General features: G+C 40.3%; 4 protein-coding genes across 10 annotated transcripts in view; all 4 read right to left on the bottom strand.

Annotated features, from left to right (window-relative positions):
* Positions 1-1,418: 1,418 nt before the first annotated feature.
* LOC130178326 (probable G-protein coupled receptor 148) lies at positions 1,419-2,577 on the bottom strand. Its single transcript, XM_056390441.1, has one exon. The coding sequence runs from the start codon at positions 2,507-2,509 to the stop codon at positions 1,544-1,546; it is 966 nt and encodes a 321-aa protein (XP_056246416.1). The 5' UTR covers positions 2,510-2,577; the 3' UTR covers positions 1,419-1,543.
* A 1,494-nt stretch (positions 2,578-4,071) lies between these two features.
* mterf4 (mitochondrial transcription termination factor 4) lies at positions 4,072-6,628 on the bottom strand. Of its 2 annotated transcripts, none has more exons than XM_056390439.1 (4): positions 6,567-6,628; positions 5,790-6,228; positions 5,458-5,642; positions 4,072-4,560 (listed from the first exon to the last, which is right to left on the bottom strand). In XM_056390439.1, the coding sequence occupies exons 1-4, from the start codon at positions 6,591-6,593 to the stop codon at positions 4,171-4,173; spliced, it is 1,041 nt and encodes a 346-aa protein (XP_056246414.1). In that variant the 5' UTR covers positions 6,594-6,628; the 3' UTR covers positions 4,072-4,170. The 2 variants fall into 2 exon arrangements, with proteins under 2 accessions (XP_056246414.1, XP_056246415.1); XM_056390440.1 differs by lacking the exon at positions 6,567-6,628 and adding an exon at positions 6,380-6,534.
* A 551-nt stretch (positions 6,629-7,179) lies between these two features.
* On the bottom strand, positions 7,180-18,082 carry pask (PAS domain containing serine/threonine kinase). The gene is made up of 21 exons (XM_056390500.1): positions 17,707-18,082; positions 17,364-17,591; positions 16,780-17,009; positions 16,514-16,684; positions 16,186-16,320; positions 15,933-16,067; positions 15,484-15,727; positions 14,523-14,704; positions 14,304-14,433; positions 13,842-14,013; positions 11,871-12,106; positions 11,492-11,621; positions 10,236-10,822; positions 9,981-10,123; positions 9,692-9,859; positions 9,466-9,591; positions 9,230-9,364; positions 8,925-9,124; positions 8,474-8,607; positions 8,219-8,368; positions 7,180-7,921 (listed from the first exon to the last, which is right to left on the bottom strand). Exons 2-21 carry the CDS (start codon positions 17,566-17,568, stop codon positions 7,749-7,751), a joined length of 3,786 nt encoding a protein of 1,261 aa, XP_056246475.1. The 5' UTR covers positions 17,569-17,591; positions 17,707-18,082; the 3' UTR covers positions 7,180-7,748.
* Positions 18,083-18,581: 499 nt separating this feature from the next.
* The window catches only part of kcnab1b (potassium voltage-gated channel subfamily A regulatory beta subunit 1b), a 36,656-nt gene continuing 32,600 nt past the window's right edge, over positions 18,582-22,637 (bottom strand). For all 6 annotated transcript variants that reach the window (XM_056392273.1, XM_056392277.1, XM_056392274.1 and 3 more), the window contains 6 exons: positions 21,256-21,341; positions 20,660-20,780; positions 20,482-20,576; positions 20,209-20,329; positions 20,029-20,117; positions 18,582-19,920 (listed from right to left, as the gene is read on the bottom strand). In XM_056392273.1, the coding sequence (XP_056248248.1) occupies positions 19,831-19,920; positions 20,029-20,117; positions 20,209-20,329; positions 20,482-20,576; positions 20,660-20,780; positions 21,256-21,341 (602 nt within the window). In that variant the 3' untranslated portion in view covers positions 18,582-19,830. The remainder of the gene's footprint in view (positions 19,921-20,028; positions 20,118-20,208; positions 20,330-20,481; positions 20,577-20,659; positions 20,781-21,255; positions 21,342-22,637) is intronic.

The following is a 22,637-nucleotide window of genomic DNA, read 5'->3' as shown; positions in this document are numbered from 1 at the left end:
CATCATGACCTACATGAGGAGAGATATTCAGTCTGATAAACTGTCTTTGGATCGTCCTTTAGATGCAGAGCGGGACCAGTCATGGGTCTCTGTCTCTGGAGTCATACAGGTACAGTGAGGGGACTTTTGTCACCTCCACCACCACCACTGGTCATACACACTAACTAGGACTTCCACACACTGGACAACACATCAGCAGCTCAACAACCAAAATGAGGAAATGGAAGAAATGGGTAGAGGTGAGGAACAGGTGACAATACTGCAAAAGGAGTTATGTTTTGATGGCCTCCAGGCATCTGCACCTGTACAAGTTCACCAGAACAAAACCCTGTTATCAGAAAGGATGCAAAGAAAGATTAGCAAAGTAAGCTACACAGCCAAGAGCTAAGATTTTCATGGAAAGCAGGTAAATCAGTCAGATTATTATTGTTGTTGTTGTTGTTGTTGTAGAGCCATTGGTACAAAAATGGCTAACACTTCGACTTCACCTGCAGATGCAGACAGTGAGCAGAGGGTTAGGGCATCTTTGCGGGGAGAAAGGCAACACTGCTGCAGGAAGGAGCAGTCACAGCAGCCCGGCAGACAGACAAATGTGTCCCTCTACTGTCGAGCTGTTGTACCTGTTACAGACAGCGCACGGCAGAGGCAGGAATGACTCACCATGATTATCTACCACACCTTCCTTCCTGAGGGAAGGTGCTCTTTCCTTTGGGGCCTTAAACTGTCAAGTCAATCGACCATTTGTTAATGATGGACATTCACTTTTAGACAAACAAGGGTTTGAAGGCAAATGGAGTTAAGCGCTTTGTTCCTACAGTCATAAAACTGACGCTGAGTGTCTGATAGCTTTTATGTAGCTTTTACATGACATAATGATGATAGAATAAGAATACCAATACAAATTTGGCTCGTATATTAAAAAAAAACTATTCTAGATTTAATGATCCCTCAATAATGAGACATAAACTTAGGAAACAAGGGATTTCAGCTTATTTTCTTATTTTTGTTTGGATGAACACTGCAATAAAAAGAGGTATCAATCGCAGGTAAAGAAATGAACAGAAAGATTCATAATTTGAAAAAATTAATGCCTTAAAAAGTTGAATTGCTAATTTACATATAACAGTAGCCATTGTGCGTTAACAACATGATATAAAACATGGACAAGGCAGTATTTAGGGTTAACATGTAGTATTTTAAATTTGATTGCTGTAGAAAAAGATTTTAAAAAAGATAAAACAAAGGGATTTTAGTATGAGATCCTCGGCATTGTGGAGTTTTGAAACAACATTTAGACAAACAAATTTACAAACAATATATTTTAAATTTATATAGAAAATGTGAAAAAATACTTTTATATATCATCTATAGACTTTTTGGTGGTTAGTCAAAAAACAAATATTGGTGGGTGGTGGGGTTGCACTGAAGGTTATGCCCTTCAAGTTCCTTCTTTGTAAAGTATTCTTTGGAAGTATGTATATCACAAGTAAAACCATTAGGGAAATGCACTAAGTATGAGTAATAGACAGGTCTGATGAAATATTTATGATACTGTGGTTGTGGTTAGGCCGAGTCTCCTGTGCCGATGCAGCAGCTGCATTAGAGTATCAGAGATCTCCCTGTACCTCAGCCCATAGAGGTAAGGAGCAAACGCTCTGGGCAGCAACATAAATACACACATATTGACTGTGCTGATCCACACACGAACATCTTGACTTATGTCTTTCCTCTGAAACAGGAAGAGCTCCAGGGTGAAAACAAAGCCAGGGGCAAAGTAGAGCAGGAGCAGAATCCCATGGGCCAGCAGGGTGACCCGGGCCCTGGAGAAGCGGTTCTGCCAGATGCCCTGTGTCCTTGTTACGATGTAGAGCCGAATATAGCAGTAAAAAATGAGTAGAGCACAGATGAGGGCAGCGACAAAGAAGTAGATGTGGATCCCCATCACGTTCTGGACCTGAATGAAGCCGAGTGAGATGAGGACCAGACAGACGGCCACCTTTTCATTGGGATTTCCCCTCTCCACCTCCATCATGATCACCAGGGTGAAAGGGTACACGGCTGCCAGCACCCACAGGGCCAGCACTATGCGGTGGGTGCGGGCAGGTGGAAGGATCTCGTGGTAGTGGAGAGGCCAGCGGACAGCAGCGTAGGTGTCGACCACCATGAGGGTGACGGTGAGGATGGCACAGCAGTAGGCGGTGATAGTGACAGCTGTGACCAGCTCACAGACGAGCCAGGGTATCTGAGCTCTCACTGCGTTACAGATCACCGTGGCCAGGTTGAGGATGAGGAAGAGCATGTCTGCTGTCAGGGTGTTGGCTACCAGCAGGTAACGTGTCTCCCGTCGCAAGGCGCGGGACAGAAAGATGCATGTCAGGAGGACGGGGTTGGCGAATAAGGTGGCCAGGGTGACGACTATGGTAGGGATGAAAAAAAACTCGAGGTGCCACCTCCGCAGACTCTCAACCCACTCCTGCGTGAGGTTTGTAATTTGTAACGTGGACGTCATTTTGTGTTTGAGTTATGGAGGAGACACAGTAGCACTGAGTGATGTGTGTTTTACGATGTAATGACTAATTCTCCCAGCAGCTCCCTGTGGATGAAAACACCATAAATTCATATTAATAATAAGACTGGAGCAGCTAATATATGATTTTTCTTGAAGCCCTCTTCACAGTTTTGCTACTTTTAGGTACACTATGGGGCTCTTTGATAAGATAACTATAATACCTATAATTGATAACTTTGACCAAACATTGGTATCAACATGAGGAAGAATAACAGCAGTAACTACAATGAGTTATGGTCTTTAAACAATCATTAGGTGTTCTCATATCCATCATCTTGATGCATCGCAGGCCAGGCGAACCTGTAACATTTTTCATGCAGTTTCAGCTGATTCCATTTTATCAATAATTACATTCATATGAGTTTGTTATTGCTCCTTTTACAGTAATTTATAACCCATTCTGAATTGGTTTAGTCTAGATCATTATTCAAAAGACCTTTCCTAAAATTCAAATATGAACAGCACACAGTAGTGGACTCTGCCCCTTCAGTTTCAAATACTATATGCTATATTGCAAATGAAGATGCTGAAGTTGTAAATGATTAGCTTCATGTTGGAACACATTAGAAAATATACATTTAACATAGTGCATAAAAAAATATTACACCTGTTGTGTGGATGAAACCATATTGTGAATTGTAATAATAAATTTACCCACACTTTCAGGTAGGGCATCAGAATTTAAATACATAAAATCCTTACGATTATTCACAAACTTGAGACAAAAAAAGAAAATCACTTTGTTATTTAACCTTTTGCGCAGACACATCTATTGACAGATTATTGATTGGCCAAAGGTGAGTTTTCTTACCTGATGTCCAGAACAGAAAAAGCTCTGTGTTGCACATCCATTAGGCTTAACGCTCCTATAAATCGATGGGTGTTTTGTATGACTTGTCTCAACCGCTGGCCTTATCTGATGCACTCTTTGTTGACTCATACAGATAGACCAGTATATGGATGGGGAAAGCTGCAGCCACTTGGCTGTAACATAGTAACAGGGAGGGGCTTTTCATCCTCTTAACTGCTCCTCGTGCTGTTCCTTCTTCAATGTTTTCTACCCAAGATGTTTTAATCAAATTTTGTTGATGGAACCAATTTGAACACCATCTAGATTAAATTGATTAGATTCACATTGCTCTCTTAATTTTAATGTGCCAAGCATCACAGCACTTAAGCCTCTGAAATTGCTTAAACTTATGGGTCACTTAATGAACATCCAAAATCTTCTGATGGTGGAAAGAATGTATAGGAGAATTTTTAACCACGGTCATATCTCATTCATAGTCGTCATCGTCTAACCTCACATTGACGTCACTGCATCTCACGTCTGTGTGTGGCCACTTAAATAAACACCAAAGTCAACTCCAAACCAGAGGGTTGACTCAGTCCGGTCTATTGCTAGCATCGGGACAATCAAACAAGAACACGTCAGGTAACAATTACCACAATATTATGTTTCTGTGTGTTTTAGATAAGAATATTCTAGAGCACTTGAACAGTTAAAATTAAACATTTTATTGTTTCAATTACCATCAGACATGTAATCACATAATTTTCTGTTGAAATCATTTTCAATTCTCTCAGTCCCTACCCAACTGTCATTTGTTTCTTCTCTTCCTGTATCCAGCCTTGCCTCCAGTCTCCTCATCTTCTTCATCCTCCTCTTCTTCATCATAATCATCACTATCAGCTTCAATGATGCCATACTCCTCCTGTCCCTGCCATTCTCTTGCTATAAGTCTCTGAAAGACTTCATACTCCTCTGGTGACGCCTTTGCAACCGCTGTGAGGAAAGTGTCCTGGTTAGCACTGAGGATGCTGTCCAGTATAGGGTTGGCGATGGTCGTCCGTCCTTTCTTGTCTGGGGTTTGGTACAGACCCCTGCGCTCCAGAAAACAGTGTCGACAGCGAACATCCTCTAGAGTGAAACGGAACAACCTGGACTTCACCATCTCCGCCTGCTTGACACCCATTCGAAAGTAGACGTACTGTGGAAAGATGGATAAATAATATATACTATTACAACTGACATTTTAGAGCTACAATAAAGCTGGATATAATACAGATCACATCAAAGGCTAAATGGGAGGTTCCATTCTGCAGAGACCTCAAAGTCATACACTTGCTAACACAATACTGTAATCTGTTCACAACCACTGATGCCTCTTGGCTGTGGAGTTCACATTTAGCCACCAGAGGGAGCACTACAGTCGTTCACTGTTTCCATACAGAATCTAAACAGGTTCTGAGAATGCAGTGTGCTCACACTGGGGGGAAAAAAACACAAGTCAGTATGCAGTCTAAAAAGCACTTGATTTTGGCATGTAAAGCAATACTGCAAGGCAGTGGAGGCAGCTGAAACCAAACTGTGGATGGTGGTAGTATTGTATAATTTCCTTTTAAGAGAAAAACAATAACATGTGATGTACCAAAAAATAAATGAATAAATAAATAAAAAATGAAATGAAAATTCCTTGAACCTGGGACCCAGCCTATGTGACCAGAAAGCCCTCTGCAAGGGTGTTTTTACAACCACAGTGGTGGTTGTAAAAGACAACATGGCCTTGGTTTGAGGAAGCCAATAAATCTGCATCTGTTAACATGACAAAAGCACTTTACCATGGGAACTGTGTCCTGGCCTAGAACTAAAAACTTTCATTATCAGAAATTAATATGTTTTTTTGTTATTCATCGTTTAAGCATTTATTGTTTAAAATGTTATGAAAAATGCCCAACAGAAAAAATTAAAAATCATCATATTTGTTTGCTATTAATTTGTTTCATAGATGACTAAAACAATTATCAGAACTATTCCATTGATCTATTAATAAACATTATTGCTTTAGCACTGTCCCAATCCTTTCTTGTTTGGTTTACTTGCTGACCTGAAACTTGTACTCCAGCTGACCCAGATCCTCCAGTACTATGGCCGGACTGTCTCTGAGGATGTCTGTAACCTGCTGGACAGTAAACAAGCACTTCTCTCTGAGAAACGCCACCACTGTCTTTACTGTCTTCATGGGCACAGTCAGGATCTGGGGGTAATAGGCCACCACTCTCTGAAGACTGCCTATGGGGAGATATAAGGTTAAAATAATGCCTTAATATTTGGGTCATCCAGTACATATTCAGTACTCTGGGCATGAACTGCTTTGACCTAAGGAAATGCCTCAACAATGTTGGAATAAACTGTGCTGCAGGAAAATGATGATCTCACCTTCAACTAAACCCAGTTTCCGCAGGTTTTCTATGCGCTGTTGAAGCTGTGATTCCTTGACAGTGTAGAGTTGAGGACATTTCTGCAGCAGCTTCAACACACTGGATGGACTGAGTCCCAAGACAAACAGAGCTGCGAGAGTTGACAGAGCATGTTTAGCAGCACTTCCACCTCTGACTTTGCACACAGCCTCATATATCTGCTCTGCCTGGGTGTCTGTGAATCCCATATCGACCAAAGATTGCAGTGACAGCTCTGTGGCTGGCTTCTCTGACACATGGTTAAGTTTATAGTTGTGTTGCGGTGACTGCCGACTACTCCGACTGGTGGAGGAACAGAACAATCCGCAACCGACGCATTGAGGCTGGAGGTGGCATCTCCCCAAATTAAGTGGGCCGAGCGGAGAGGAGGCGGCAGTCCTCACAGTCCACCGGAGAACCTGTAGAAAAGAAAACAACACATTTAACACATTGTCATTAGTCAACGATTTAACTCCTATTGATGAAATATGTTGAATACTCAGATCAGGACAAAGGTCACTTGGATGCAAAGCAATTACAGAGGAGAAGTTAACAGAAGAGAGTTGCGACCTTAGCTGTACATCCGTTAGCTCAAGTTAGCAAACATTAAGGTTATAGCGGGAGTTAATCAGCTGTATGGCAAATTCTGACAGTCGTTTCAACTAAATCTTTGAAGTATGCGACTCATTACGGTTAACTAACACGTTTAGTGTCTGAATGTGGAATAAAAAAGATATTTTGTGGCTTTCTGGTTCACCTGACGCGCTGCCACGGCGATTCCCATGCTTGTCCGTCGCACTTATAGTTCCGTCCCCTCAGCTTTAACGTAGGGAATAGAGGACGAAGGTTCCGCTCTAGCCTTATAGCCTAGGTGTCTTCACTGAGTTTTATAGAGTAACACTTTATAATATATAAAAACACTACAAACAGTGTACACTGCCAGGCTGGAATTAAAGGTACTATTCAGGCGGCCTGTTTTTTCAAATAAGACTGTTTAGGCAATTTATTTTACAGTTAATGCAGATAATTCATTATGAAATAACTGACCTATTGAATATTTCTATATATGAAAATAACTGCAATTCATTTGTTAAAATGACAGATCATGCTGTTAAGTGTTTTCACTTATGTTGATATTAGGTATAGGTATAGGCAAGCTTACTTGCTTAGCTTACAAATAAAATCTGATGAAAAATGAAAATGAAGTTATTTGTGTCAGCTGATTTGAAAGACAATGTAAAAAAGTGCTGCTTATTGGCTGCATAAATGTTTTAAAATTCAAATATATTCACAATGTTTGCATGACAACTTGACTACAGTCAATTCCTCAATAATAACTTGGAAAATATAAAAAGAGCAAGTTTGTGGTAAAATATTTATTGATGTATAAAAATAAATAGATAAAATATTGTAAATATACTTACAATTTATAATCAAACTATTTGAGATTAAAATCATGAACAGAAAACAGGTAAACAGGAAAAGATTTATCTTTGTGAATCAACAAGTTTTCTGTGTGGTTTCTCTGAGGTAAACAACTCATGGCTGTGGTCACCTGTGGATTTTGGTGGCAACGCTGGATCCCTATAAATGATTACTATGATTTTGATCATTCAAATATTTCCTAAATGTAAAGAATAAATAAAATAGATTAAATAAAAAGGAAAACTGCTAGTATCTTCATGATGATGTTTTTGCATTCTTGTGTAGCACTCTGATATCACAAATACTCTATTTCCACGACTACCCAACAGCTTGGCAATGATGCTCATTACACTTGGTAGCAAACTGTGTATACTTCATAAAGCAAAAAGGTACATTTGTCTGTTATGATTATGGCCTTGGACTAAAACAAATATCCCTTTTCTTATTTTGCATTTCATGTCCTCTTTGCACTGTTGCAGATAAAATGTTTTCATCATTCCTTTTAATTCAGTCTTTAGTCCTCGTGGAGGTACTTCTGGAGCTCAGTCTCCAGGGCCACCATTGACAACCTCTCATCCTCATCTTCCTCCTCCTCCTCATCACTAGGCAGAGTCTCATCACCATGATCTGGGAATAAGCCTTGCCTATTGTAACCTTTAGGACTGGCAACTTGGAGCTGTGGTGAGCCTGTTGAAAGAAGAGAGAGTCCCGAGTACATGAGCTTTCCTGTGTCATTGCCATTTATTTTGCAGCGGTCTATGCAAATTTTAAAAACTCAAAATTCAAAACCCATTTAGATTAAAGCCATTTGTAATGACCAAGAAGCTATTTACAACAGAATGGAAAACTTTAAACTTTGCCAAAAAATGAAAGAATAAAATGTAAAAAAGAAAAGAAAAATTCCACTGCCGCAGATGTCGCAGGTGGAACCAGAAGCAGAAAACATGGTTGGCCACAGCCTGTCTAGCTGTAAAGAGTACTCACAATAGCTCTGAGTTGAAGGAACCACCTCTGCCCAGCTGTACTCTGCCAGGGAAATTGGCTGGCTGATCCAGGACTGCAGCAGCAGTTGGTCCAGAGTCATTCTCCGAGCAGGATCATGGTGTAGCAGCCCATGTAACACACCACTGAGCTCTGAGAGAGTACATAGAGGAACTTCAGTAGATTTTCTGAGACAGCCAGTGATAAAGTGAAATAAACCTACTTTCATCCTACAGCAAAGAACAGCAGGATAGTAACCTGGAGAGAGGGGGGACGGGGGCTTTAGTTTGGCACCCAGGATCTCACCCACATCACAGAAGGGGTTCTCACTGAATAGCAGAGTGTAGAGCAAAACCCCCAGAGACCACATCTCCAGCTCTGGACCTTCATAGCTAAAAAAAAAAAGAAAAAAAAAAAAGTATGGAAAACATGCCAGCATTTTATTCATCAGTGACTATGACTAACTTTACAATGTCCATATCCTTGAAGCTGTAATGTTTGACTGTACAGCGTTAAGGTTAATGGGTCATAAAAGCCAGGGACTGGAAAACAGTGCTCTCACCTAGATTCTGCTGTACAGTTTAATGCTTTGTGAGCGAGCAGGACAGTTATTCCCTTTTTAACCTAAACTGTCAATAAAGCTGAGCTGTTATAAAATTTCCTATGCGGAAGAAACACCACTTGTCATTCACAAGTTTTATATACTCACGGATTTCCCTGAAGCACCTCTGGGGAGCAGTACTCTAGCGTGCCACAGAAATTGTAGAAGAGCTTCCCTGGAGCCATCATGGCAGCAGAGCCGAAGTCTATCAGTCGAATGTGGAAACACTTGTCGATGATGATGTTCTCATCTTTTATGTCCCTGTGAAGGATGTTCTTAGTCCTCAGATAAAAGACAGCGGCCACCAGCTGAAAAACAGAAAGAACCTCCAGTTTAACAAGGAGCTAATCAACACTTCACATTGCAGACCCCAGTCCTCTTTCATATGCAAATTTTTAATCCATGTACTGTACCTGTCTAAAGATGTAGCTGGCCAGAGGCTCATCCAGCCTCGGCTGCATGTCAATGAATTCAAAAAGGTCCAAACCATCTCCGTGTTTCTCCATCACCATCTGGAAGTAACTCCCATTCTCAAACACCTCCAGAACCTTGTGGCAAACACATATGGTAAAGCAAAGGAATTTAATATTAGAAACAAATGTTTCTGAAACCTTGTGACTGAAAAGTTCTGATGTGAAAACCCAGTTACCTTGACAATGTTGTGGTGCTGTACTCGTGTCAGTATGGCAATCTCCTGGCTGACTCGTCCCAACATGGGATCATCTACCCAGCAGTCACTCACGATCCTGGCCTTACTAATGAACTTCACTATCACCTGCAAGTTTTGACAATTTGCAGTATATATTCACATTAAGAGTAAATTGCTGCTTATTTAGGAAGTATATGTTTCTGGATTGATAAAAACTCTTTCTTACATCTTGTCCATCACAGCGCCTTACTGCCTTCCAGACAAAACCAAAGGCTCCTTTACCCACAGCTTTAAGTGGCTGGTACTCTTCTTCAAACTGCCCGTCACAGGCTCGAGACTGCTCAAGGTCCATGGTGGAGCGTAATGCCTCTCCATGACTGGCCTCACCAATCCTCTGAAGGAAGAAATTAGTAAATAATAAATGAGTTGAAAGAAGAGCAACACTTTAAATATTTTGATTAAGAAACATTATGTGCCATACTAACTTATTACTTAAAATCTTTATTGCCACTGACCTCTCCTAGACTGACTCCTGATTGGTTGTGCAGTGATCGATCTGTTTGCAACATTGTTCCCTGCTGCCCATGCCTACTCATCCACACACAGAACATAGAGCTTCCACCAGGGAGGTCAGTCCTGCACACATCACACTGAACGTCTGGAGAGAGGAAGAAAATATACTAGTTAAAGTCTATTTGCTGTTTGTAAGAATGCTGTAGATTTTTTTTGGAGGGAAAGAGAATAACAGTGAATTCTTTATGTGTACCAACCTACTCTCGTGCCGTCTCTGTGGTATGCACTTCCTTCAAATCGCCCCTCCAGTATCTCAGTAGCGTCTGAGGAAAGGCCATGTCCATTTACCTTCTGTTTCTTCGGTGTAGATGTAGCAGGAATGTCTGTCACTGACTGAATCCCACCATTCATTTGCACACAGAACTCCTCGCTCTTTCCTTTATGAATTGAAGAGAGAGCTGTCCAGTGATCCTGCTCACCTGGATCTTTTTCTTGTTCCTCACTTGAGCCAATTCTTGCCTCCACAGCAGCATCTCCATTCTGAACAGGCTCTGGTTCCTGGTCAGACTCTACCCCACATGGTGAAGGTGTCCGCAGGAGCTCAGCTGTATCACAGGATATCATGGAGTGTTGGTTGTCATCGTTGTACCCTCCGCCACTGAGCAGCTCTACACTACCGCTCAGATCGAGGTCAGCCAGGGCCCGGGTCACCAGATCACCATTGCTGTTGAGGTCTAGGAAGCAGCTGGCCGAGTCCACTATCTGTGCTGAACGAGAGTCCTCTGCTTGGCCTGGGTCAGAACCACCATGACCGGCAAACTTTTCACAGAAGCCAGAGGAAGACCTGGGAAAGTGAGTTTCAACAAACTGATTACAAAGAACAACAAAATACAGCACTAGAATAGCAAATCTGTTTAGAATAAACACATCCTGATGGTATAATTTTATCAAAAGGAGGTGGAGAAATGTCAACATTGCTGTAGGATGTTGCCAATTTTCTGTCCAATCTCAAACTGGCATGTCATTGTCTTCCAGGGCTTCTTTGCACCCACATAGCTGTAAATTCTGGGCTATTTCAAGCTACTTTGCCTGTAAAAGATGCAAATGAAAAGCAGTTCAGTACAAAAGGATGTTATGGAATTACTCTGCAGTTGTCATGCCAGGAGAGATACACTTTCTTATTTTAAATGAAGTTATTCAACAAAATTTCTTTCTTCAGTGACACTTCCACCCTTAAGCAGTGAAGCCTAAACAATTTGAATGAAAGCACAGAAGGAATAAAATAGATGATTTCTTCAGTGATGTAGTATGTGAAACACTGCTAAATTTTCCTTGTCTTTGAGCCTTGGTTACTGAAATAAAAAGATGGGCTGTCTTAACAATTAGATGTTAGATGTGGTGATAATTACATGCATATAAAGCTAAAGCCAGTTATATATGTGGTGCTACAAATGTGATGAAGGAAACATCTCTTAATAATATCTTAATAAAGAATCACAATTTCTCTCCTCACCTGCTCTCCAGTGAGATGACCTCAAAACTGGAGTCTTGGAGGACAGAGGCACATGATCGGTAGTCTTTACTTCTGCCAGGGGACGCACCACCCACTCTGCCAACAGCATGTCCTTTCTGAGCGGGAGTGTCTGAACAGGGAAACAAAAGCAGTAGAAGAAACATGCTCAGTGCAATTTCGCAAAGACTGATCTTTAGATGCTATTCCTCACTGTACATATGAAATCACTCCAAACAATATTAAACATACACATGCTGAATGTTCTGTTTCAGTACCCATTCTAATATGTACTGCAGTTTAGTTTCCGAGTTGCAAGCAAGAACTAAATTTAAATGACTATAGAAAAGAGAAACAGCTGGTCACGTGGGGACAATCTCACCTTGGATAATCTCAATGGCAGGGTGATTATTTTCCTGAACCCCACCGTGGAGCTGCTGTTCTAGGTAATGGTGTGGTGGTCCTGGGAGAACACGGCAAGAGAAGGTGCCTTCCTCTGGAGGTTCCACCCAGGCAAATGTCTCGAGGAGTGCCTGAGTGGTATCTGCACTGTCTAGCTGGCTACTGCAGGGAGCAACCTGGGCTGCCTCCTCCATCAGCTCTGTAGTGTCATTGGCTCTGAGGAAAGAGAATGACTGGATTTTTATTTAAATATTGTTTAAATATTTCAAATAAGACTGTAATGGTCACACGGTAAAGAAACAATTCTGGGAGAAAGGCTTAAATAATAATAATAATAATAATCTGGTATTAGAGTTTTTTGAGAAAATAATGATGGAAATGTATATGTATAATATGCATCTGCATACTTCATTAGCAGGATGGCGGTATCTCTTTCTTTTTTTTTTTTTTAAAGCTGTAGTTGTTTCAGCCAAAGTGTTGTCATAATACTGTTCACTGTTACTATAAATCACTGAATCACAAAAAAAGCACAATCATAGGTGTCATTCTTTTCAAATAAATGGATCAGAACACAAGACACCACATCAAAATATTTGCAAGTAGAAGTTGGCATTATAAAGACTATTACCCATCTGTTTGTCATAGGAGACGTGTGCATGCATAAAATGAATGTTTAAACCTCTTACAGATGTCAGCTTATAAACAGCACATTCATAGATTTATAACTGTCAAGAAAGCTGTTCATGTTTTCTGCTCAAAGCTGTGGCATTAGTTATTTGTTGTGAATAAGCCCTTCAAGAGTTCTTTTTTCCTTGTGGGAGAGTCAGGATATATGCAACAGCCAATAATACTCTATTGTAAATTTCATATAATCATCATTTCTCATCTGCAAGGACAGAAAAAAAAAAAATCAATCAATATAGTTCATAGGTGAGCATAATTTTTAAAGGTGACATCGTTTCCCAGAGGCGCTCGGTTTGATATGTGGTCTTGCCTTAAGGCTGCTAAATCTTACTGTATAGCTGTAGCAAGAGTAAAGAGTCTTTTAAAACCTTGTAGTGTAGTCAATCTTATGATGAAGAAGGTTATTCACCAAAAACACACCACATAACTGTTTGAGGAATTTAATCATGTGTCATTCATGGAAATGCAAAGGGGATTTTATTAACACTGAGGGATACTGTACTAAATAATTAATTGAACAACAAACATACTACACTACAGCAATGCCATAGTGATATTTCTTAATCAGGGGAGAACACACGTCTGCTTTCTTTTAAACCCTTCATATGGATCTCTCTTATCTGTCACTAAACCTGAAAACTGGCCAAACATCATGTCACTTTACTATATATCAGTACCTTTTTTTTTTTTTTTTTTTTTATAAACATAACATGCTGTGACATTATTTGTCCAACAGATGGCAAAAGAGAAATTTTACTACATTGTAAATCCAAATTCGGAGGTCTTCATGTTCCAGAGTCACAATCATGATCATATTATGTGGTGAAGCTATTCTTAACCCACATGTTAACAGCTAAAGATTTTTATCCTACAAGTTTAGAAAAACTTCGAAAAAAGACAACAAATAAAATATGGTAAAAGCATATACATTAAAGGAAAGCTGTAAGTTAAAGAGTGGCTGGTTAGACACACATAAAAGATATCAGGCTTGGCTATAAAGTTGCTGTTGTTTTCAAGGTTTACTGCAAAGCATATTAAATATACATGCAGTCTCCTGCTTTTAGGTGCCTGCATGCTGCTACAGCAGCTTTTGTCTGTCCATTACTTGAGAAATCACAGGAAGCCCAAATTCTGATGTCTGCTAACAAATAACCTTCTGTCCAACTTTACCATATTCAAGATGTTAATTATCCTTGTTGAACATGAAGACATTGAGTTCTTGATTAAGGTAGCGTATGACAACGACCACATTGGGGCATTTACTTACATAACCATTCGTGTAGAGGTGACTGCAGGAGGGGAAAGCGTTGACAGAGCGCTGCCCTGTTTCTCCAGCCTGGTGCTGGTTCCAGTGAAGATCCTACCTCTCCCTATTGAGGTTCTTCCCATGACCGCCCGGTGCACCGTGGCCATATCTCCAGCCACCAGTGAGGATGGAGCTGCAATTGAGAGAAAGAAGAAAATGATTAAAGCACACAGTATAAACAAATACTGCTGTATGTGAAGACAAAATAAAAACACACAAGAGGAATAAATTCAGAGTAAGGAAACTATTGTGAGGTGCATACAGGAAAGAGAGACAGATATCAGATAGATAGGATGCATCATTTATTTTTCACCACCCATATATGTTGTTTTACCACAGAGACAACACCTGAGACTAAACACAGTAAGTAGGTTGTGAAAGTATACCAACTTGTACACATCAAAAATGGTTATGAATGCTTACCAGATTTTCCTGATATTTTGGATGAGGCTGTACTTTTACCAGCCTCTACCTGAGAATCAGGGAATGGACAGGCCCCTCTGTCTGAGTCAGACATCCATCCATAGAAACAAGGCATCAGGAAAGTGACACTCTGTTGATGACAAAGCAGCAATGACAGAAGTGAGGGTTGGCACGGACCTCAATCCAAACAGCCCTGTTCAGCCGCTCATGTTGGCTAACCTTTCCTAAGAGCTCGTCCTTGCTGTAGCCAAACAGACTGAGGGCCAGGTGGCTGTGGATGCTGGAGATGGAGCCATCAGGGCGGAGCAGGAGGAGACCACTTAGAGGAGCAAACACCCAAACTGTTCCAGAGTACTCCAGTGCAGGGCTTGGGGAGATGGCACTGCTGTCCACTTTGACTTCTTTAAGAGTCCAGGCACATGTTGAAGACGCACAATTAGCTACATCAAGTCCACTCAATTGCACTATTTGGTGAATTAAGTATTTATGGTACATATACTATGTAGTGTTTATTATTGTTTTGCATCCTGAAACACTTCAGGAAAAGGGAAATTAAACACTACAGTTTTACAAAGCCATATATGATCAATATGGGTCATATTAGGTTGTATGCAAATCTATTTAGTCTGTTAAGTCTGTTACTGTTCTGTGAAAACCATGTATCTCAAAACCATCTGTTTTTTTTTGCCACATGCAGGTTTCTGATACCCCAGTGTGTTTTTAGCTGATTTTGAATGAATATGTAGAGGCATTTTTCTCATTGAACAACAGTGTTGTGTATAACATTTATATTCCTTTAGGTTGGTTTCATGTAGACTCCCACTCATTTGTTGATGCCGTTTTTATGTTTTTGGCATACTTTGGTGTGACTTCTGAGGATTTCTCCTAACATTAAATAACTTTGCTAACTTTGATATCTGACATTCAACTTCTTAGCCATGCTTGTCAGCTACTTCAGAGTTTGATTACTTTCCCACCAGGATGTGACTTTTTTTGATCTATCCTTTGTATATTTTTCATATAAAGTGTAGAGTCTTACACTGCAAGATGTGTGGCAAGGATAACAGAACAACATAGTGGATTATGCACCAGTTTTATCAAAAATAATATTGAGTGTGTTTTTAATCCCTCTGTGACCTAGCCATAGGTGCCAGCTTAGTCTTCAAACTAAACAACTTACCAGAGGACTGCTCACACTTTTCAGAGTGTGAGGCTTCTGTCTTGCACAGAGGGTAAGTGAGAGGGGAGCAAGGCTGCTCATCATGTGCATCTGATCTTTCTTGACTATCTGCTGGGTCGGTGCAACCACTACCATTATTTTGGTGTTGGGGTTTTCCACATAGTACTGCCCCCTGAAGTTTGACACACAGTGGGACTGATGCACCTTCTCTGCTTTTACCATACTCTCTCTGAACTCTCAGCATCTAAAGGGAGGAAGGAAAGGCAAAGTCAAACGATGACAGACTTAAAGAAATACCTGAGTTTATAATGTTGTAGGATATAATCTCTTTTCTGCGTGTTCCTGAACTGTCGAAGTAGCACACTGGTAAACAGAAACTGAAAGCAAAGCTTAAGAAAGGGAGCTTTCTTTAGCTGAGTGGGACAATTTTGGTTGTACAGTGTGCTTACTTTGGGCAATGCATGACTGTCGAGGGGGATTTGTAAAGAGGGGATTAGCTCCTTAACTGACACCCCTTTTAACTCATCAGGATGGTGGTACCCATGGAGATGGGCAAATGCCAAGTCACAGGATAGGATGCTGCCCTAGAAATGATAAATGATATTGAAAGTGTAACAAACAATTGTCTTAATGGGTTAGAAAGGTTGCCAAAAAAACAAAGAAAATCACACAACGAAGGCTGCGAAATAATGATGTACTCACATCTTGTGAAAAGGAGAGACAGGCTGATAACCGTTCAACATTTTCCATCATGACAAGCCAGTCCTCCTCATTTTGTGACAGTCTGAGAGTGCACACGGACACTGGCACCTCTCCAGACAGAGTCACAACATCCACCTACAGAAAAAGTATTTAACATACATAACACACTCTTATATATACACACAGACATATTCTTGCAGCAGTGGTGTAGGAAATTAAAGACAACTGACTGAATAGTAGCTTGATGTAGTCATGTTTTAAGGAAAATTCAAGAATTCAGAGCATAGTTATTTTCATTATTAAGTTTTTTAGTCAGCATATTTCATACCACTTTTCCAGACACAGCTGCAACAGTTCCATCCACTAGTGGAAAATCTTCTTCCAATGCTTGTTCCAGGACCTGACTGGTTTTCTTTAGGAGACGGGACAGCTTTTTTCCAATCAGCTCATTAGTAGTGCACTCAAATAGTTTGCAGGCCTGTTCATTTGCTGACAAAATCTGAAAAATGAAAAGAACATTTACAGGGTATACTCTTGTTGCAGTGCCATTTTCTGCTCAGCTGCCACTGCTCACATTAAGTGGACACACAGTACCTCTCTGGTTTTATGGTGAACAGTAAGAATGACTTTGTTTGGGTTGAGGACAGATGAAGATCCTGACAGGCCAAATCTTCCAGAGATTAGCTGACAGAGCAGGCTTTCCTCTGTCTCTGACACAGTGGATGGGTGTGGCAGGCAGACAGCAGAAACTTGGGAGCCAGGATGTAAGCTAGATATTTGGTGGTTTCTTGTTGCCACAGAACTGCAAACATCCAAACGTTCACCTGTAAGCAAAAAATTGGGGACAGATGCTTGTTTTTTTCTTTAACACTTTCTCCCATCCTTATCCTCATAATCAAGGCTGCAACTAAAAATAAATTTAGTAATATAGTAAATATTAGTCCAAGTCAACATCTTCAAATAGCTTGTTTTATGGGAAAATCAGTGCCAAACTCAAATATAGTCAGTTTACTTTGATAGAAAACAGCAACTCATACTTTTATGCACCTTTGCTAATTACTTATGTAAAACTGTTGTGGATTATCCGTGTGTCGACTGATTAATCATTTCAAATCTACTCACAATTACAACCAAAACATAGGCTTGTCATGCATGGCCAGAGGGCTGTTTGTACACACCTGTCAAGGAACCAGAACAATAACGACGTTGCAATGCTAACAGGCTCTTCTTGTATAGCGGTTTCTGAGTGCATGGGTAGGACTTATTCAGGTCAAAGTCATCTTCCAGGAGGTCAGAGGAGAGGTCGGGCACCACACAGATAGTGTCTCCTTTAATTCTGATGCTTTGGCTCACCTCAAAACCAGCCTCAGTCGACAGCGACATTGCTGTTTGTTATCCAGCTAGTACTGACAATGATATAGAGACCGTTAATAGGCTCCGACATTGCAATATTAGTATACAAGTGACGGATTAGCTTATTAAAGCAGACTTAGCTAATATTGATATAGCTTTATTGAATACCTTTAAGTTGCTCAGGTACTAGCGTGTGATTTGAAAATGAAGTCCGACAGAACACACACCTTGAGTCGTAGAAAGGTCCTGTGAGGATTGTATTTCCAAGCTGTTAGGGCAGGTAATGGCCACAGCAGTTTCAGTTGACGCTAGTTGACAAGGTAACGTTACCCCCCCCTGCGCTACCGGGCTAGCTAGCCATCTGCTAATGTTACTGCTAACGTTACCACAAACAAACGCCGCCGTACTGTTTGGCTCTGAAGTAACAGGGTTTGCCGCTGCAGTTTTGAACGACTTTATTAAGAGTTGACCTTACCGCAGCATCAGCACAATTTCGACATCATTGGAACCGGTCAACCTTGAATAAAAACAGATTTTTGCGATGACTTCACTTCGTCCAGCTGTAGTTTTTGTAAACCGCGGGTTTCAAGCGCCAGCCGAGTAGACGATTCGACAAAGTCGTCTGTAGCCAATCAAATATCACGCTTCCAAGCAGGAAAACCTTATTGGATAATTTACCGGAAACGCCCACCTCTGTTGCCATGGAAACAAAGTCACAAAAGCAAATAAAATACGATAAAATAAATAAGTAAAATGTCTCAAATGTAAGCATTTTTCACATGTCAAATAAATAACTCACGCATTATTTTATTAAGAAACAGCAAAAATGGTCGAACCCCAACACCAAACAACAGTAACTACCCCAAAATGTTTAAAAAGTCACAGACTTTTTTTTTTTTTCCTTTTACTGGGGTTTACAGTCTAACTGAGCAAACAATAAGTCTACCTTAGCTAGGCTATATAATTTAATTTATTTTACTGGGTTAAAAAAAAGAAGGCATCCATAGCATTAATAAAAAATTACTATAGAGTTTTAAAACATATCACATGAGAATTATAAGCTCTTTATTTTTATGTACAGATAAAATGAACAACACCAAAACACGTTTGAACAGACAGAACATAACAAAGATAATCTCATTATGTAAAACTGGCATCTGGGAGAAGTTGGGTAAGAATTCAATGTGTTCCAGGTGCAATGGCTGCAGGGGTCCATATGGTTTGTGTGTGTGTGTTTTTTTCTACTGAGTCCCTTCATTAGCTACATGGCTTTGTTTGTTAAATCCACAAGCTCCCCCTTGAGAGGATCAACTGTGACAAGACAAACCTTTTAGCCACAACATAGACGGAAATCAAATGAATCAGACATCATCATCACTGACAGTCCAAATTAAAAGTGGTTGAAGGGGCACAAGAGGAGAGCACACTACGCTGTACTTTTGCATGAGTGAAAAAAAAAAAACACAGAGATGAAAAGCTCATTCTGACATAGCTGCTTAATAAGGAAAATATATAACAGTCAGTACAGATTTTTGAAACATATTTTAGCTTAATTTAGCTCTCTTGGTATATGCAACAACATTGTGAGCAGAATTTCAGTTCATCCAATACTGAAACGATTCATCACGTTGACAGGTCAGCTCCACCTGTAATGTTAGCATATCATCCAGTCTGCCTAGACCAGGCCCAATTACACACGTCATTATTGTTTTGTTTTTTGTCTTTTACATCACAAACATCTAGTAAGGTAGATTTCTAGAACATTGGGTACATTTTGATACAGATCATCTTTTTATTGTGTACTTACTGCACTGCCATGAACTTATGTGGTGCTTTTTGCAGCAGTAAGCGCCTCTAATGTTTTCTTCACTGAATGCATCAATACCCATGCTTACAGAAGTAATTTGAGCAAGATTTATTTCATAATAATGTAATCTTTTGCTTCTTTGAATTTGTGGTTCAGCAACTTTTGCACAGTTTGTTGGAGTGTAGGAGGCTTTCACTCCAGAAATCATCTTGCTGGATCCATTAACTGTTGTTCAGACTGAGTCCAGTGGCTGGCTGCTATAGCTAAAGCATGCATGCTTTGTCAAGTAACTCACTTCACAATAATGAGTACCGGTTGATCTTCATACAGACAAGGAGCCAAGCAGAACACTTTACACAGTCACACACACAATCATACGCGCACAGGAGCAAAGTTGGGCACGCATTTATGGTGCCATGGCTGTGAAAAGTGAGCTTTGATAAGCTTTTGGAGCATAGTTCACTAAAAGGGGAGGCGGGTTCATTCTAATGGTGGTAGTCCCTTTTACTGTGCGGACGATTTCCCAGAATATGATCAACCTCTGAGGCAATGCCTGCTGTCATCTTTGGAATTACCTGTAGTGCACAAAACAAAGGAAGACGTCATAATCAGTGCTGTTTGACCAGACCACGTAATGACACGATTATCTGGTATTACTCAGGCCTTGGAAATGGTCTTTATACCTGAATGGCTCCCAGATTCTCTGTTAGCTGACTCGGATTGGAGGATCCCAGCAGCACTGAGCTCACTCCCTCGTTCCTCAGGCACCAGGCTAAAGATCAGGGGTAGGAGTAGTTTTTAAAGTAGCTATTGTGGTATCATGGCAGGCTTGAGGGTAATAGGATGTTTATGTTGTCCCTTACCTATGGCTAGCTGTGGCAAAGTACATCCAAGCTTCTCAGAGATATGAGCCAGTTCCTTTAGCTTTGCTTGTTGTTTTCTCCCATCTTCACTCATTATTTTCTCCCTCAACCACTGGTATGGCTAGAGGGACAGTAAAAGTGGAAGAATTAGAATTATACCTCAGAATCAGGTGAAAACAACTTATGTTATGTGGTTGTGGTAGCTGGATATATGAATGACAGAGTTTGAACATATGGCACTAGACAGATGGTCTGATGAAATTCAATTTGTACCTTCATCGAGGCCCTGGAGGATTCTGGGACGCCGTTCTCATACTTTCCAGTGATGATTCCACAGGCCAGAGGGGACCAAGAGACCACACCCACACCTGGGATAGAAAAATGACCACTGAGCAATAGGATACAAAATCTCTCACAGCCCTAAATCCTTTTCAAAAAAGAAAACACTTACCTATCTTATGGTACAGCTCTGGCAGCTGAGTTTCCACTTTCTCCCTCTGGAAGAAATGATACTCAGCCTGCTCACATACAGGTGGAATTAGATTAAACTGCCTGGCCACAGAGTATGCCTCCTGATTGAATGCGAAGAGGGAATCAAAAGAAAGGGGAGACATGTTTAAGAGATTAGGAAACAGACGTAAACACTGACCTTTATGCTCAAAGATTTTCGTCTTTTTTTTTACTCACTTCTTACGTATGGCAATTATTGTTAAAGTATTGTTCACTGTCTCCTTCTACACTATAAAGAACATGTCTTTTACACTTGTGATAGCTTCAGTTGTGATGGCAAAATGGATATCATGATAAACAGAAGATGCATTTTCCTATATTCTGAAATCATTCAGGAAAATGTCTGACTTTGTATTTGCTTTGTAGTGGTAACTTAGACAGCACATATCTGTTTTATGGTATTAAATATTAAATGTTCCAACAATGTGATCAACAAAGGAATAGACAAAAATTAATAAATATTAATATCAATAGCAAAGTGAGTCTTTATCTCATGTTGTTTGTGACGAGATGAACAAAGACTTTTCCATTACTCACCATGATCTCCATGGCAGACCACCGTGATGTCCCCCAGTACATGGCCATCCCCTGGTTGATCACATGTGTCATCGCTCTCACTATCTCTGTAAAAATTATAGTATCATCATCAATATTACAGAGCAGATACATTGTCAATAATTGAACAGCGGATGGCGCCACAATTTCAACTTTTATATAATATACAGGAGGACAATTTTTAAAACTCTACTGACATTAAGTTTGAATTGTAGAATCTTATATTATTTTGACGTTATAGTCACAAAAATACATTACAAGGGATTTAGATCATCAGAGAGTAAAAGGAAATTCTTGACAAAAATTGAAAGACAACTTTGGGAAAAAAAGTTAAAAAACAAGGCTTTAGTAAAATGGCTACCTTCAGGAAAGTAAAAACAGCCCTGATCCTTGGAATGTACTCAGCCTGACTGTGACAAAGGCTCACCTCCATTTAAACTCATGTGTATGCAGAAATTGTTTACCAGGGTCAAACTAATTAATGTGGCCAAATGCTGCAGGGGTTAAATGAAAAGACTCAGCCAACCTTGGCAGAATGTTGCTCGTGTAGTCGAACAAACCATAGTAATTTACCACTGAAGGGGCTGAAATCAGCCACAGTGGTCTTTAATGGTTTGTGCATTTGTGCATTAGGATGCAGCAGGGAAGTAACAGTGGGTGGAATAGCGGATAAGCTATATTGTGTTTCATAAAACTACTGTGAACTTCTTTCTCAAACGAGTTTTTAACCAGACATCTCCAACAGGAGGAGGAAATACAGCAATTATTTTACAATTATTTTGAATGTGTGTCTGTTGATGGTTGTGCACAAACTTTTTAATTATAGAAGAAAACAACAAGGTGATAAAGTAATTTATGTGATTGCGTTAGTCTGTAATTGCTTGCTTCAGCTTGTAATTTGTGCTTAAAGTACATTAATGAAACATCTGCTTCATTTGAACAATGTAAATTCTGGGTGCAAAATATGAAGCGGGGAGAGTGAAAATGAGGGTGACGAGATGAGACCACAGCAGAGTGTGATTAAAAAAAGAGTGATTCCTTTTCATCAGTAGTTCTCTCTCTCTGGACTAAAATGTAGCTCAGTGAGAGACAGAGAGCAAGTGTGCGTGTGGGTGAAGCAGGTGGGAGGGTAGAGGAATAACAGTACATCTGCTCTGAAAGGGAGGGAGGGAGTGAGGGATTTGCAGGGATGTAAGGACAGTGGGAAAAACTGTGAACCAAGTAGGAACCTTAGAGGCATACACAGTTCACAGGAGTTTGTGAATATATGAATAATCCACCTCAATGCCGGGAGAGAAAGATCACAAGTTGATTCACAGCTACATCCATGCTAGTCTTAACATAAAGTCTCTTTCCACAAGGCC

Source organism: Seriola aureovittata, chromosome 12 (assembly GCF_021018895.1).
Source record: "Seriola aureovittata isolate HTS-2021-v1 ecotype China chromosome 12, ASM2101889v1, whole genome shotgun sequence".
Lineage (NCBI taxonomy): Eukaryota > Metazoa > Chordata > Actinopteri > Carangiformes > Carangidae > Seriola > Seriola aureovittata.
The sequence above is the reverse complement of the archived record's forward strand: the minus strand, read 5'-3'. Positions and strand labels throughout refer to the sequence as shown.